Below are 17,554 nucleotides of genomic sequence, written 5' to 3'. Positions count from 1 at the left end.
ATTGCGGAACTCAAGCTACGTGCCAGAACCCCATATCATTGTGCAACAAGATAAACCCAAATTTTTCCAATGTAGCCGCATTAGATGTGATAGAAGCGCTCACTTATCACCAATAATATCTTCCGCAACTTTCTCTCCTTCTTGAATTACAAAAATATCTTCTGCTTTTTCCATCAACATCGGTAATTCTAGGATCCACCACTATACCTAAATCCTGGGTGATATATTCGAGTGCATGTTGACTTTTTCTGCACATGCCATGTCGATGTGCAGCCGGATGAAATCATTTAATAACGTGTTGAAGGCTCTTACAGATTGATCACGGCGTAAAGATGAAGAATTCATATCTCATCATCCTGAAGATTAGAAACACATACATAGCAATATAACGTCCTTTGGCGATTTATACAGCTCTAGTATGTAGTTCACAGCTCTGCGATATGAAACGGAATAACATTTAATCCTGTCAGAACCCAACTTTGCTATTGATATCGCATATTCACAACCATAAGAATCTAAAGTACATCTTGTAATTAGCATAACCAATTTCTACCAAGCAAAATCTTTTTGCGTTCTGTATAGAGCACATATTCCAACGAGCAGTCTTGAATATTCATCTATACTTCTGTTTAAATCATAGATATATCGACATATATTGCAATGGAGCTCATTGCAGATCAGTGAGGTTGTATATGAAAATGAACGAATAGCCCACATTTCCCAGAAAGAATGATGACTTCCCTGTAAACAAAGAGCTGTAAAAGAACTGTGTCGGTAAAAGAACAAAGAGAAGGAACAAAAAGAAGTCTATGATTGTAAGAACTTTAGTAATTATAATGTTCTTTAGAGATGGAACGAACTAAAAAAATTAAGATTGTAGTTTTTTCGTGTTTTGATAAAATGTATGTAGAAGTAAATTGGGTCGCCGAACACATAACAAATTGTTGTATGATAATGGTGGCAATAAATATAAACCCAATGCAATAACGTCGATTAGTATAAGTAAAAACAAAGCAATTACTAATTGTGTATATTAATATATCAGTATATTTCACTATATCTAAAAAAGGAAATTTGTTGTTGAGAGTTATACCAATTATATTTTATAGCCCAAGAAATTAAATTGCTATTTATGGCCTAACTAATGGAGATTATTCGGTTACGTATAAAATGATAGTCTTATATAGTAACAATTATGCCTTCAAAGTAAATCATATCTGCATTGGTGTGCGGGAAAGGTATTGCAAGAACTGGTTACTGTTGTAAATAAACATACGAGTGGCTATGGTATGCGAAAAAGTATGCGTTTCATAATGTGTATAATGAAATAAAAAGTAATATATATTATAAAATTAATGTGGATTTAACCAACCATAGTAATTTGTCAATTATATCCGATAACAGACTTTGTATAAGTTATTAATATCCAGTTGGCGGAGCGTTTAAATGAAACAACGTTACGCTTTTGGTTGAGAATTATATCTGAATTTCTTTATTGAATTAATATTTGGTTGTGGACTTACTTACAAATTATTTTGCTTTTTGTGTAAATTTTGAATATAAACTAATTTGTATTTATTATTTAACTGCAACAACAATGTCAGCTGCACATACAAATTATTTTGCTTATTGTACAAATTTTGAATATAAACTAATTTTTATTTATTTTTTAACTACAACAACAATATTTACACGCACTTGCCTTGACATCGTTGCAATGTTTATTACATATTTATGCTGACGCATGGTCAACACTGGTTAACTTATACTATGGTCTTTGTAATTGTAACATCTTCGTTGTCATATATGTAGGCACAGAAAGAGATCCGCCAAGCAGTGCAACTACCCCGATCGTTGTGTGCGTCAACTCCCTCCTCTTCCTCTTAGTCCAATTCCTTTGACGATTTCCAAATACCGCAACTGCAGCTAGACTTGCCATCTCGTACCAGTAAAGCTTGCATCCAAAAAATCCCTGCCCTTATGTTTATGTACCTAAGGTGCTCTTCTAATTTTGTAAGGCCTAGTGTAACGGTGGCCAGGTCTCACCACAAGCCCATTTCTCTGTTTAACACAACTAAATCTGTTCCTAACCCCGCTCTTTGCGCGTGTTCACAAATCCTATCAAGTTCCCTTGTTGTTCCCAGCCTCAATCACATTTAACTAAGAAAAAAAGAGACTATCCTCAAGATTCTGGACACCATTATTGCGCAGTTGATCTATCAGGCCAGATTCAACTCCCTTAGTGTCAAACTGCGTGCTGTACATTGCCAGTCCAAAGTCTTCTGATCTACGATCAGACAAAGCTGTGAATCCAATAGATCCATCTTTGATGTACGCTATTACAATACCATAGTGTACGAAGACACAGACAAAACAATCGTTTTCGACGAGTTATTTGCAAGACACTATCACCTCACGCTTAGCTTCGACGAGAGTCTAAGGGCTCTTCAATATTTTCAAAGAAAGTATTATCACCTCCTCCACACAGTTTCCTGCCGTCTGCTTCAATGTCGACGACAGCTTTGACTTGTTTTAAACTCTTCGGCATGCTCCAACTTAAAACACCCAGAAAGTCAGCTGGTATTGTGTATCAGTTCATGCCATGCAACATTTCTTACTTCTCAACATCTTTCCATCATTCTACAAGCAAGTCCTTCTCCTCAGAAAATAAAATTCCCTCACCTTGGCTGTTTGGACTTATAAACAAAACTTCCTTTGTGATTGAAAAAACTTTTGACACCGTCTAATTTAAGATTTTTTCACAAGTTCTGCGAGTTCGGTTTCTCCCTAATACCATAAGTTTCTCACCAATATGGTCTTTGAAGTTTGAATCGGTTCCACCCTATCCCGTAACTTCCCCATTTCCGACGGTGTTCTCCACAAGGCTCAGAATTAGCCCCTCTCCTCTTCAAACTGTTTACAGAAGACATTCCTCTCTCCTAGGTTTCCGCCAAGCAAATTTGATTGACCAACGACTGTCTCGTCTTCATGTGGTCGTCGGATTTTTTGCGGATTTTTTGCTAAATATATTTTATCCATTTTGGTTTTAAAATAAATATAGCAGAACTGTTAATTCACAATCAATGTAACCGTAGCAAGTTACGTGTTCATATGAAAAAACATACGTACCAATATGCAAGACAAATTTTCCTGTAATGTAATCGCAGCGTTAACTAGTTAAAAAATGGTTTAAAAAGTGGTTTTCAGTTTGAATTTTGTCCTGAGACCTTCACTTATTGAAAATGTTATGTATTATTTTGATATAAAATAAAAGACTGTCGTTACTATAGACAATTATTTTTATTTTTTTTTATTTATAATATAAAGTTACAATTTGCTTAATTTTTTAAATCTTCACTTATATATACTTTGCCAACAACCTTTTTAAAATCTTTTTACTTTTTCTGCTCAATCAAATTCTTTTTGTCTCTTCTTGCATTTTCATTCTTGTCAACCTCATGTGGAACATAGGTTGACATTGGATTACAATTACAGAGTTGTATTTCTCAACTCCTTGTTAAAATTTAATTACGATCCAAATTTCCTTCATTCAGAATATAAATTCTGGCATATTATGTTTATTATACCAAGACAAAAACACTTCTTTGGTTTCACTTACGTATCATAAATACGTTTGGGTGGACACCACAAGACTTTGAAGGAACTTTCGTATAATACGCCCATCATTCCGGACGAAATAATATAATAACTTGATTGACATCGTGAAATTATGTACTAGTATGAATGCGATTGATGTGTTAAGAAGATTTAATGATCATCTTACTAATATTAACTTTTATTTCAAAACTAGAAGCATTTAGATTTCCAAATTACAGACACCGAATGCAGTTCCTGACATTAACACATTAAACCAAAAGACATAATTACTTCGCTATAAAGTATTACCAAAGAAAATAAAAAAAAAAACTGAGAGTTACTCTAAAATTGTGTATAAAATTTTGTAGAAAATTCAATTAATATTCAAAATTTTTGAGTAATCAGGTGAAAATATCACGTAGTACAAAAACAAAAAGGCAAATGCTACACAATGGTGCGTTATGATTTTCCCCACCCGGTCTTGCTATTTTGCCCACCTGGTCCCTACTCACCACTTTGTTTGGTTTGGATTTCATTGTTTGTTTTGGTTTTTTGATATTAAAAATTCTTAAAAGATTGTTTTGTGATATTACACAAAGAGGCACTATGATTCAAGATTTCCTCTCAGTTTCTTTTCTTTATCTTCTTTGGTGTTACTATCAATATTCTTGGAGAGAAGTACTTAATTTCTAACCACACCGATGATGGTAATAATATAACAATTATATTGATACAACGGTAATCATTATTATTGAAATTATAAAATGAAATGAAATTATTTTTCACTAATTTGAGTATTACAATTATCGCTACGTAATTAGGAGGAGGTAATTAACTTACTAGGAGGTAAGTTAATTGCGATATATAATCACAGTTTTATTAAGGTGAAATTCAATGTACTACATTTATAATGAAATAAATTCTGTTTTCGGACAACAAACATCATTCATTTATACTTTGATTTCTTTGAAAGAAATCCATAATTGTTTCCTATCTGAAATTGATTAAAAAACTAAATAAATCGATTATTAGCTTGTTTCTATAGACATACATAATGAACAGTTTTTCAATCTGTGCTGCGTTATGCGATGTGTTTAACAGCATTAACGTAGTCCGTTTTTACTTGTTCCTCTAAGAGTATGTGCAATATCCATACGTTGCTTCATTTTATTATATGTATTATTTTTGAAATGAAGCATTGCTAAGTTTGGGTTTTGTGTTGAAGTGAAGTGCGTTGACAAATTTTTTATGCAAATTGAATTTAAAATGTTATTGTTTAATGAAAAAGAACAGAAAGTTATTAAGAAGTTTAACTAAAATATACTAAAAGTCAGGTACATACTATAGGTTTTTCCTAATAATATGTATAGAGAACAATAATTCTGACTGTTTTAAAACTATTGAAGCCAATTCTTTTTACTTTAGCTATTAATTCGTTAAGGATTACTTGTATTCTGAGGTAAAATGCATATTTTACTTAAAATTTCATTTTGACCAATTGTGCCTTTTAAAATGTTTGAAATTCTGCTTCGTACTAAAATTACCAAAATAAAATATTACTCAACGGCAACGAGTGTTATAATATAGATTCCAATTTTGTCTTATTTGGATCTATGAGAAATTTAAGTAAAGAGAAACTTATATTTTAGAAAGAACATTGTTGTATTTACCTACATTCTTTTTTGAATGACATTAGTATTAAAGCACTTAACAAAATTATACTTTTATTTTAATTATGTGCAATGATCATAAGCGTTAACAGGTGACTAAATGTTAGCAACCAAATATTTTGCTACGATAAATTTATTAACCTTAAATGCAAATCATAATATATATAGCGATTAAATGTGGTCTACACATAATATAATATACAGTTTAATACATCCCTTAATTAAAGCAATGTTTTTGTTGAAAAAGATAATTGGAGTAATTATATAACATTATATGTAAACACTTGCATACATATGGTATGTGCGTATATAAAGTTTTTATAGATACTTGTAAATAAAAGGACATTCTTGTACGCAGCAGTGAAATTATTGATCGCTTAAAATGATTTTTTTATGTATATATACATATTTTCGGATTTTTATTCCTTGTGTGATTATAAAGAAAAGTAATTAAACAAAATTACATATTAAGCATAATATGGATATATAAAATACAAGCATAAATTAAAAAATATTTGTTCCATACAATAATTTCATATTTGCAATGAATGTTTACGTTCTTAATAATTTTTTTTAATACAAAGCATATTTGCATAACTTTTACCATGATATTTATAACAGGTTTACATAAATTATTATATGTACAAGATTTAATGAAAACAGTTGAAGACATAAATAAAATCTCGGATGTTTATTTGATTTATACTTTAAAATATTATCATAATAAATCAAGTTTTAGTAAATTTATCATAATAATAAAAAAAATGCCGATTAAGTTCAAACTGTTTCAAGTAAAATGAAAGATTTCGCTCTTCAGTAAAAAAGGGCTTATTGGAATTTTTAATAAACCGTCAATCCTTTTTTTTATACAAAATCTCTTCAGATTCTATTAATTAAATTTTTTGACGACCCGAAGGCCCTGGCAGCTAGCGCTGGTTTTTTCTATCTTAGTTATAAGATTTTATATTTTGTAATTAATTATAATAACAATTAAAAAAAAAATATTTTTTTTTTGAATCATTCATAGTGCTAAACAAGAAGCATCGTTTTCTATTCTGTAGATCCGAAATATATGTCGTTTAAACTTCTTTCCTTCAAGGCGAATAACCCATTTTAATAGAATTAGAGAATAAAATATTAGTTTAAAATATTAGACTGCACTACTAAATACAATTTATATTCAATTATAAATTATGTATCTTATCTTAAGAGTTAGTTAATATTTATTTATGTATGTTATAAAATAAGCTAAAGTCAAAATGCTACTAACAGATGAAAACTTAGCAAAACAAGCGCCAGAGAACAATTTCGCAAAAAAGGCATCCTTAAAAGCAAATTTGTCGGGTTATAGCTATAGGAGGTATTAGAGGCGAAAACAGAATTATTTCGTAATAACTAAAAACAATTAAACGTGCTGACATGAACACGCAAAAATCCTGGAAAAAACGGCTATTGAAGAGCAAAATTTGTTATAAAGAAAACTTGTTGTCAGTATTAATGAATAAACTAATAAATTAACCGCTAGATTCAAGTGGTTTGTTTTATGCCTTTATATAAGCAGTGCTAAAAACCTCAAATATGAAGTTTCTAACTCCTCAGACTAACTAACTTATTTATATTTCAAAGATGAGAGATCATTGAATAGAAAAGAAAAACAGAGTAAAAAAGTGATATAAGTATGTTTCATTAGAGTCATTTCATATTACATTCTGTTTTTAAATAAAATAGCAAATCTTATTTAGAATTATTTGTATTTGAAATTTCTTTTAGTGCCATAAAAGACATCAATCAACATGATAAACTATTTATTGGATAAAATGAATATTCTTTTGCTTCTGTGGTTAGTACTTAATATTTGCAATGCAACGGGCTCCTCTGCAAATTTTAGGTATTTGCAACCAACGTTAACTGAAAATGATGATGACTATTTGTTACCAAAAGGTGAGAAAAACTAATAGTATTAATAAGTTTTATATTTTCATTAATATTATTATTTGTTTGAATACATTTGTAGAAAATGTATTAGAAAAATCATATCATGGGTTAATTCGTGAAAATGAAACTTTAGTAGAAATAACTCCACTTATTAAAGTAGATGAGGAGAAAATTTGTAATTTTCGGATAGTAAAGAAGCCATATCATGAAATTCCCTTTCAGGTAACTTAAATCTTATTAACTATTATAAAAACATTAATAAACCTTTTTTTAGATTGCCATGGTAAACAATTTGGGCATAATTAAAGCACGGCGCACACTAAATTGCGAAAGACGGAAAAGTTATCATTTTGAAATAATTGCTTTATTTTGCGATGGCACACATTCAGCCTCTTCGAATGTTCATATTACTGTTGTTGACATAAATGAATACTCTCCCACATTTATTCAGCCATCTTATGTAATTGAGGTAGAGGAGGGTAAACTTTATAAAGAAATTATTCGGGTTGAAGCTATAGATAAAGATTGTACCCCAATTTTTGGTGATGTATGCAAATATGAGATTTTAAACAATGATCAACCATTTATAATTGATAACGAAGGTTCAATAAGAAATATTGAGCCGTTGTCCCATAAAGTATCACATAACCACATATTATCTGTAGTTGCATATGATTGCGCAATGAAAGAGTCATCTCCAATTATGGTGAGCATAAAAGTTAAACGTGTTTGTGAAGCAAAGTTTTTAGGCATTCCAGAGAGAATAGACTACACTGTAAGTGATCTTATATATAAACCATTTGTTTCAAACGATAGTAATATATGAGTTTGTTTTTATTGTTACAGACATCGACAACAGAAATTCTGCCATTATTTCCAAACGCGCATTTGGATCTTTGCGATCTTAACTGCAATGATATCGATATTGATATACATATGTCAATTGCTTTGAAAGTAAGTATAACAAATTAACATTTTGTTTAAAAAATATTTTATATTAATTCATTTAAAAAGCCAGTGCTATGCACTATACAAAGTGCAATGAATATATTAAAAACTAAACATGTCCCACTATTTTAAAAATGTATGCTTTCTATTTTGTCGAGAAAGATAATTTTTGTTCCATTATTTTGATTTATTAATATTTTATTTTTTATGATATATTTTTTTGATATTTCCGTCAGCAAGCTATATTATATGCATTCTTAAAATAATATCGATCAAATAAAAATTATTAAGCAGAATGGTTTTTCCACAACAGTAAGAGACCTTCATCATAATTTCTTAATTATTAAGTAATTAATTGAAATGTGAATATTTCAACAATTTATTAAGTATTAAATATGACAATTTAGAGTAACTTTTGTTAGTTACTATTTTTGTGTATAAATGAAAAATATCAAAAAGATTTAATTTTTAATTTTAGTTTTCTTTTGTGCGCAAAATTTTGCGCTATTCTCCCCAATATCTATAAAATGTTATAAAATACTTACAATTTAATTTCGTTATTACGATTTCATTTAAAAATACTTATCTGTATAGGGATTATTTATCGACAATTGCATATGTCAGTAGATTTTTCATTGATATATTGTAAAAATTTAATGTTTTGAGTTATTAGGTCTGAAATATAGTCTTTATTTTTATCAGCCAATGTATTTCTCCGAAAACAGTTTAAATGTGATTTTTAACAAGTGTTAATTGATGAGAACATATTTTGGTCATCAGTAAACTTGTGCAGAATGAACCGTGCACACATTGGTGCTCAAATGTTTAGTCAAAATGGGATAAATGAATATTTAAAGTAGTTTTAAGTTTAAAAAAAGAAGGATTTTTATCTCTGTTTGCGTAAATATAACATCAAGCAATATTAGGTATATTACAATGGATCGAGTGTTAGAACTAATAAAAAGTTCAGTCATACGCTCTAATCTGTGAAATACTTTACAGTTCGAAAATTTGTCAGTAAAACACCGTACTATGATATTCTGCTTCCAAATAAATTTTATATTATATCGCTTCTAAAAGAGCAAAAACATCCATAAAAGCAACTAATGAACTCTTCAAATTTTAAAGATTTTTTATAATGTAAAATTGATTGTAAGATGGTTTATGTGCTTTAGGTATAAAGAAGATTGTTATATCTCTCCATTTATTAGGAACATAGCTTAAGATGCAATAATGTTGGAATATAGTACAGAAACGATGGTTTATTTGCTCCTAAGAGTGCTGACGATCCGGTTTCTGAGACTTAAGGAAATTAAAACTAAAGATGGTCCATTTGAGTATTTGGTGATATGACTTCATAGTTATACCAATTACCAGCAATTCAAGGACTAATTGATATTCAGATAGGACACACAGTTTGAAGATTTCAGCATATATTCAGAGTAGAATTGTAGAGTAGTTCTATATTCAGTCTTAGCACAAATGACTTAAATCTCTATTTTTACACAATTTGTAAAGTGAGATATTGACTTTTCCATCCAGTTTAATTGAGCTTCTGGGAAAACTAGCTTGAGTTTAACGCTTGATAAGACTTCATCCAATGTCGAAACATCAAAATATTGAAATGTCACATACGGTACATTATGTCTTGACATTATTGACTGGACATAACTAATACTGCTGTGAAAGAACTTGCATCACTCTTGGTGGAATTGTAAATGGTCATCTGATTGAATGGTCGAAGCAAGTATATAATAGGCAAACTTGTTGCATGCTTGGTGTCCGCTGTACAATGTCGATAAGCAATGCTGCATACCGTCTGTATGAAAATTAACTGTGGAAGTAGTAAGTGTTTGCTCCAGTTACATCACCTGCTTGCAACCAGCATAATAAGTTGCTTTAAGTTCATATCAGTGATTATTAGGAAGCTATAGAATGATTTTAGATAAAACTACGAATATGTGGATTCAGTACGATATAGATTGTGGTTGTTTTTCGCTCCCCTCTTTTATAAATTTTACAAAGATATATGTAAGCGGAAGCGTTATTGCTAGTAAGCGTTAATTTTGCGTAAGCGTTAGTTTTATATGAAATATTGCATTAAAATCAAAGCATTGCGCATGAAATAATTATACGTATTGAATAAACCTTTTCTCATTTCATCGAAAATTTTATTTAATTTCTTTTTTTTTATTATTATTTTACCATATATAATATTGTCCAATAAAACTCAAAGTAATATTATAATTATAATTATTTATGGGGCAAATTGGTCAAATTTAAATAGAAATAAAAAAGACACTTATTTATTATTTATATTTAAAAATTAGCCCGATAACAAATTATTATAATAATAATTTTTGGTCACAAATAAAAGTGTGTAATATTATAATAATAAATATTCAAATACAATAATCATATTTTTGACTACCTTATTTAATCTTGTAAAACTTAAGAAACCCCTATTCAGTTATATTTAAATATCTCTGAATCAATTACGCATGAAATGAATGCAAATTTATTAAGGATTTGTAATATAGATTATTTTTTAATTATAAATTCTAGACTAAGCACATTTCTTTCGGGTGTGATCGTGACTTAACGAATTGCTCCAATGATGTCTCACTTGTTGACCTTCTTCCGAAAGGTGTAGAATGGACTAAAGAACTTAGTTACGATGAAGGCCTTGAACCTTTGTTTCAGTTTGACGGTGCATCAGGTGTTATTATTCCAATTACTTCTGTTGCTCAACATGATTTTTCGGCGCAACCTTTTAGTATTGTTACAATATTTCGGCATTATAGTTTGTCAACACAAAATAAACACTCTAAAGAGCATATCATATGCAGTGCTGATGACCATAAAATGAACAGACATCATATGGCATTATTTATTCGTAATTGTCGGTTAATTTTACTATTACGCAGGAACTTTAACGATGGTAATTTAAATATATTTAGTCCTGCTGAATGGCGTTGGAAAATACCACAAGTTTGTGATAATGAATGGCATCATTATATCCTAAATGTTGATCCATCAAAAGCAAAAATCGAATTATTTATTGATGGTACACATTTTGAAACCGCAATCGAAGATCGCCATACTAACCCTGAGGTTATTGATGATTGGCCATTACACGCAGCTCATGGGGTTAACACAACATTGGCAGTGGGTGCTTGTTATCAAAGTTCAGAGAACAGACTAAAACATGGATTCATTGGTGATATTTCAGAAATAAAACTGTCATTAAATTCTGTTCTTTCAACCGATGATATAAAATGTGGAACTAATTGTGCTGAGCATTTAGTTCCACCTCCAGAAAGTTTACTTGAAGCTGATTCACAAGTGCAAACCAATGCACAACTTAATGAAATATATATTGAAGGTCACAATAAGATGAATGTGGAAAAACTAATTCAACGTATACATTATATTAATACGAAGGAATATCCAACAATTGGAAGGAGAAATATTGAATTGCACACAACGGTGACCTGTTTCAATCAAACTTCAATACGCCTTCCAACTGTTGAAACTTATATTATGGTGAATGAACCAAGTCCAATATCACCAATAAACAGCATAAATGAAATTAATAATATAACAACAATTGGGGTTAATACATCACCTAAAAAAGAAACTACGAAAAAACATGATGTAATACTTGATGCGAAGAATTCTATGCTTGGAGTAGTAAATACGGAAAAATCAAGATTAATTATAAGCGGTACAAACTAAAATAAATGCATTGCATATATTCTATTATCTCATATTATTTTTCCAAATACAGGTAACAACAATAATCTGGTTTCGTATCCTGAAATAAAGAGTGGGGTACATATTTTAGGACACATAAATATCACTGTTGCGAAGTTATCTCAAATTGAATTAGAGTTACAAAAACTTGATTCTTGTAGTGTTGTTGTGTTTCCGTCGCTTAATCCGGATCACGAAGAAATTCAAGTTGATGGGGATGAATCATTGTCATCAACTCTTGACATTAAAACAAATATTAATAAAGACGGTGTGGAAATGATTGGCAAAGATACAATTACCAATTATATGGATGTGTTAAAAGCACTTGTTTATAGCAACAAAAAGCCCGCTTACTATCTTAATAGGGTTTTTAAGCTAACGTGTATTCAAATTACATCTGAATATAAAAGCGCTGAATACACCCTCACCCTCACTGTTCTGCATCCGAAACAATCTGTGGTAAAGAGCACTTACTCGCCGGTTATTGTGGACAGGACTCTGTATGAACCAAATCTGATTAAACCAAATCCAGTTACTACATCATCCGGTATGTCAATTTATCAATAGGTATAAATAAAACAAACATTTTTATTTTATAATTTTCCGTATATTTATGTTTCCAGATAATATAGCTTTTGCTCATGCAATGGTGCATACACATGATGTACAGGAACCAAGATCAAAAATTCATTCTATTGTTTATAAAGGTAAACTAGTGCATTATTATTACAAATAATAAAACAAAGATTTTTATGTTGATAATTTTTCTAATCAGAAGGTTCACATCCTACCGTGTTAATTATATTAATTTGCGTATTTCTTGTTGTTTTACTTTGTGGAATATCAATTGCACGACTGAAGAATAACAGCAACCATAAATATGCCGGAAGAGATCAACCGTGTCCGAAGGTGACAAGATTAATTACAATTACTAATAAAACTATAACTTTTAACTTCCAGATAGCTGATGAAAGTTTAGTTTGGGATGATTCAGCATTGACCATTACCATAAATCCCATGCAGACTGATGCATTATCTGAGGACAGCTCAGATTCAGAAAATTCAGAAACAGACGACGAAGAAGGTTGGTGAATTTTTTATCGTTTTTTACTTAATCTGTTAAAAATATTTAACCTCATGTGTAATCAGGCCATCTAATGCTTATATCATCGTACTCCCCTCATTTTATTTTATTTTATTTTAGAATATTTTACATATTCACATAGTCATTTTTTCTCTTTCGATATAATATTGTAGTAGTATCACAGCAAATATTAAGTTTCAAATTGTAATCTTTATTTGGGTTACAGTTGCTGTAGATATAATAAGTATTTCTGTACAATATCATGTACTTAATCCAGGTTACAGAGTTTAACTATCTTTTTAAAATGGTACTGTAAATCGATTTGACTTAATTTTTGTTTACTGTAAGGCAATTGTGTTGCAGTCAAAGCATCTATTAGGAATCGTTGGTTAAAGCAATGTGAAATGTGAAATTGTTTTTTAAATGGATAATTTTTTGAACGAGGATAATGGGTGGATTGGGTGGGTGGGATTTAAATTGAAATTTAGCCCAGATTCAGATTGAGAAATCTGGTCGTTCCAATGGGGTTGGTCCAAAATTTGTGGGCGTTGTGGGAGAGGAGAACAGATGGGCAATGTCATGGTGGGTAGAACTGCAGTTTGGGGACACATTAGGAATAGACGTGTTTTTCCGTGACAAGTAACTGTAAACAGTCACTCATCTATATCTTGTTTTTAATTGAACTATGATAATTCTTGCTGCACGGGGGAGAGGTCGTTATTCCTGAGAGATGTTAGGCGGAAGTCTGTTGAGAATCTTGTTGTATGTCAACGTTGGTCTCGAAGAGGATACTGTATTTGTGTCGTGGGCTATAAGTCCACGTTTATATTTGACCTCACTGATGTTGGCTCCATTGCAAAAGGTGTTGATATATCTATGGTCGGGATCGACGAATGCATGTAGGAGGGGGCGAGGGGGGTGAGGTATGGCGCAATTAGAATGTCGATGTATGTGGCATGCAAGGAAATATTGCTTGGGCAGCAGTTGATTATGAATTTTTACAAAAAGTATATTCGATTCCGCATGGAGATGGTCAACATGCGTCATGCGACAGCAGCTAGTTGCAATTCGTAATAACGTATTTTGGCATGATTGGAAGTATATCCATTGCAGCCCGCAGAGTGTGGGGTCCATCCTGGAGCAGTATAGGCGGGAACGAACGACCTATTGATTTGTATGTGCTTAGTAGGGTTTATTTATCTTAGCTTCATGTAAAACCTAGGAGGTTATTATTATTACAAGATTTCAACCGGTCACACATAGCAGAGGAATGTGCAGAAAAGGTCTATACACTGTCAAGTACGACATCTAGGATTATTGTTTGCTAGTGGTGGGGATCTTGCATTCACCGATATTTATGAAGAGTCAAAGATACCTTTTCAGTCCAAAAGTAAAGAGGGTGGTTTAGAATTTATATGAAGATTTCTATCATCTAAAAACGATGCCACAAAGGGAAGCTATGCATTTAGCTTGTTCCAAAATATACAGTAGTCTTAGCCCATAGTTAGATTTGTGCAATCGTCTGCATACGTTATAACTCCCTAACTCCTTCAGGCAGGTCTTGGAGTTTAGACATATATAGAGGATTGGTGAGAGAATTCTGCTTTGGGAGACAACTTGCTTCAATTTCCTGGGTTATGACATTTTATCTTTATATCTGCTTACGAGATAGCTACAAAACCATCTTTTGTTGTGTCAGTGATAGATGTTTCAGCCAAGTCATTTAACAAGGTGTGATGAGAGACTTTGTCAAGGCCAACTAGCACCGTGCGTTCACACGGCCCACTTTGGTTTAGGCCATTAGAGATTTGAAATGTGAACTCGCAAAAAACGAGGGTGTGCTATGGCGTTTCAGAAATCCGTGTTGAAGAGGGACTAGGTCAATGTGTGGGGATATTTGTTTAAGAACAAGGGACTCCAGAACTTTGGTTATCGGAGATGGAATGGATATCGGCCCATATGATCACCTAAGCCAGCCGGTTTGCCCGGTTTCAACAGAAGGATTATTCTACCAGTCTTCCATATGTTTGGTATGATGTGCGAACTGATGGAGGAGTTCAAGATATGTATCAGAGCTGAGACACCAATGGTCCCGAGGTTTTTGAGCATGAGCTCTCAGGTGCCATCAGACCCAAAATTCTTCGAGGTCTTGGCTTGTCTGATCACATTAAGCACATTATCAGGGGAGAACGGGGTTGTGTCGTTGGAAAGCGCGTTTCAGTTTGCGAATATCAGAGGAAGCAAAAGCAATGGGATCGGATAATGTGATTGCATTAAATGTTATCGCCTTGATAGAATAGATAATGATTTAATGGTGCTCCACATTTTTCCATTTTGAAAATTGCAATTATTTAATTGTTTCTTCTATTTACTAAGGCGGTGTCCATCCACCATTGATATTTTTGTTCAATGTTTTTATGTGTGGATTGGCTGGGTCAAGTCCACGAAGGTTACCGCGTTCTTCGACAAGGGTACAGCGTCACTAGGTAAACTTGGTCTAATAACCTTTATCCTACCTGCAGAAATAGGTAAGATAATGCTGCGAAATTGTTTCTCTGCCTTGTTTAAATCAGAGAACAGAAAAATATTGCCGAAGTGTTCGGAGACATCCTTAAAAAGGGTCCAGTTTGCTTTTTTAAAATTCCTGTAGGTTTTCTTGTCAGCCTTGGTTAGGGCCTCTATGGATGGAATTGATATCGTAATATCGTAATGGAAAATAAAATAAAATTTCTTTAATAACACAATTTTAAAATTGTAAAAAAGCATGTAATAACGTATTGTCATTTTTTTTATAGTTGTCAAAGGAGGCTTTTCAAATGTAAATCAGTTAGAGTGGGACAACACAAGTATGTTTACTTCGAATGTTAATTAATTATATCAAATAAGTTTAAAAAGTAAATATTATATGAAAAGATATACATATTAATAAAACTTAAAATTTACTTTAAAAATTATAAGATTAAATTACATTGAGTATCAAAGTATCAATATGACATGGAATGGTTTAAATACTAATATATTAATGACATTTATAATAATAATAAATTTCTCTTTTAAAGTAGAAAAATTAGAAATCCCATGGCGAATTCTGAGCTAATATTATTTTGAAAAATAAAATTTAACAAGGGTTTAAGAACTAAAATATTACAAAATAATTTGACTAGCTTTTCAAATAAAATTTTTAAAATTATAGTTATTTGATGGAAATTATTTATTTGAAGATGTTTTAAACGAATTAAACTTCAAATAAATATAATTTTGAAAATACTTTTCATAAGTAATTACATATAGGTAATCGAAATGCTAATTGTTTCAAAATTTTTTTTTTTATTAATGTTATTTTATGATAGTATCCACTTTTTCATACTGAATTTGTATTCAATTTCCTATTTAAAAAGCACAGGAAGATCGCATATTTTAGAGCTTCGAATTTGATTGGCTTTTTGTTTTTTCAGTCAGTAATATTAAAATTAACTGATTGTGCTACAAAATAATATGAAAATAACTTGCATTGGACACAACAGATGAGATCATAAGTTTGAGCATGAGCTTAATGAGCTTCACGCTTTGAGCAAAATTTTATATAATCCATAGTTGCTTGTGTTCCAATGTTGTGTCCGCACTATTATCTACTTTCAAGGTTTTCTATAAACTTACATTAGCTGGTTTAATAATGTATAAATCTGTCATATATAGAACAAGAATCTTCCTCGTCACTGCTCGAATATGAAATGGTTTCCTTCTCTGTTTCATCCTTGTCGCAACTATTGCATTATTTACTCAAAGCCATAAAATAGAAATATCAAAACCGTTAATAAGTAATGAAAAAGATAGAAACGGAAAAGGAAATTAATATTAACTAAAAACCAGCATGAATTAAGTTTTTTATATATACAGCATTGAGCACTGAGTAGATTATAAATGAGTCAGATTGGCTTAGACAGTAAATCTACTGGTAAAATATTTAATTTTAATGCTTTTTAAAACTTTATGATATATGATATAACTCGAATAGAAAAGCTAAAGCAAAAATATGTCAAATCAATTTTATTTTGATTTGATTTGAATTAACGTCTTCACTTACATTTTCCGAACATATTTGCACGAAGATTATAAATATTTCGCATATACTAAAAGCGAAATTGATCAAATTTATTTTATTGGCGACTTTTTATTTATGAATCGTTTTGTTTAAAATTTTTTATTTATGCCATCAAATTAATCGTCCTTAAAGCGAAGTGCTTTGCAATGATTAAATAATCACTTAGAAATACTTAAATATTTTATTGTTTTATGTTATTTACTGTAAGAGAAGCTTTTATACATGTATCAATAATAATTGCATGCTTTACAAAATAATTATCTTTTATCATAATATATTTTTAATATATAAATTGTGGCATATGTTAATAATAAATAAAATGCAATCTTTTTGGTGGTTTAATTATAAAATATAAGTATTGTACTTCATTTTTATTTTTATAAATTTCCTAAAAATATGTAAAGAAGAACCGTCCTTAAGTCGATGATGAATAAATAATAATATATAAACTTTAGTCTTGTA

At 30.8% G+C, this 17,554-nt stretch overlaps 1 protein-coding gene across 5 annotated transcripts; it reads left to right on the top strand.

The window, feature by feature from the left end:
- The first annotated feature begins 4,776 nt into the window (after positions 1–4,776).
- On the top strand, positions 4,777–16,060 carry LOC119682034 (calsyntenin-1). 5 transcript variants are annotated; one of them, XM_038095369.1, is made up of 12 exons: positions 4,778–4,931; positions 5,023–5,056; positions 7,038–7,208; positions 7,282–7,424; positions 7,477–7,977; positions 8,049–8,156; positions 10,716–11,877; positions 11,941–12,453; positions 12,530–12,613; positions 12,682–12,815; positions 12,867–12,990; positions 15,786–16,056. In XM_038095369.1, the coding sequence occupies exons 3-12, from the start codon at positions 7,061–7,063 to the stop codon at positions 15,860–15,862; spliced, it is 2,994 nt and encodes a 997-aa protein (XP_037951297.1). In that variant the 5' UTR covers positions 4,778–4,931; positions 5,023–5,056; positions 7,038–7,060; the 3' UTR covers positions 15,863–16,056. The 5 variants fall into 5 exon arrangements, with proteins under 5 accessions (XP_037951300.1, XP_037951297.1, XP_037951299.1 ...); XM_038095371.1 differs by lacking the exon at positions 5,023–5,056 and having other exon boundaries at positions 12,685–12,815; positions 15,786–16,060; XM_038095368.1 differs by lacking the exon at positions 5,023–5,056 and having other exon boundaries at positions 15,786–16,055.
- The last annotated feature ends 1,494 nt before the right edge of the window (positions 16,061–17,554 follow it).

This window comes from Teleopsis dalmanni, chromosome 2, assembly GCF_002237135.1.
Source record: "Teleopsis dalmanni isolate 2A chromosome 2, ASM223713v2, whole genome shotgun sequence".
Lineage (NCBI taxonomy): Eukaryota > Metazoa > Arthropoda > Insecta > Diptera > Diopsidae > Teleopsis > Teleopsis dalmanni.
The sequence above is the reverse complement of the archived record's forward strand: the minus strand, read 5'-3'. Positions and strand labels throughout refer to the sequence as shown.

Bases quoted from the DNA above. Each gene is read 5' to 3' on its own strand.
- LOC119682034 (XM_038095369.1), top strand. From the start codon at position 7,061: ATGATAAACTATTTATTGGATAAAATGAATATTCTTTTGCTTCTGTGG. The intron at 7,978-8,048 runs GTAAGTGATCTT...TTATTGTTACAG, and splicing joins CAGAGAGAATAGACTACACT to ACATCGACAACAGAAATTCT. The intron at 12,991-15,785 runs GTTGGTGAATTT...TTTTTTTTATAG, and splicing joins AGAAACAGACGACGAAGAAG to TTGTCAAAGGAGGCTTTTCA.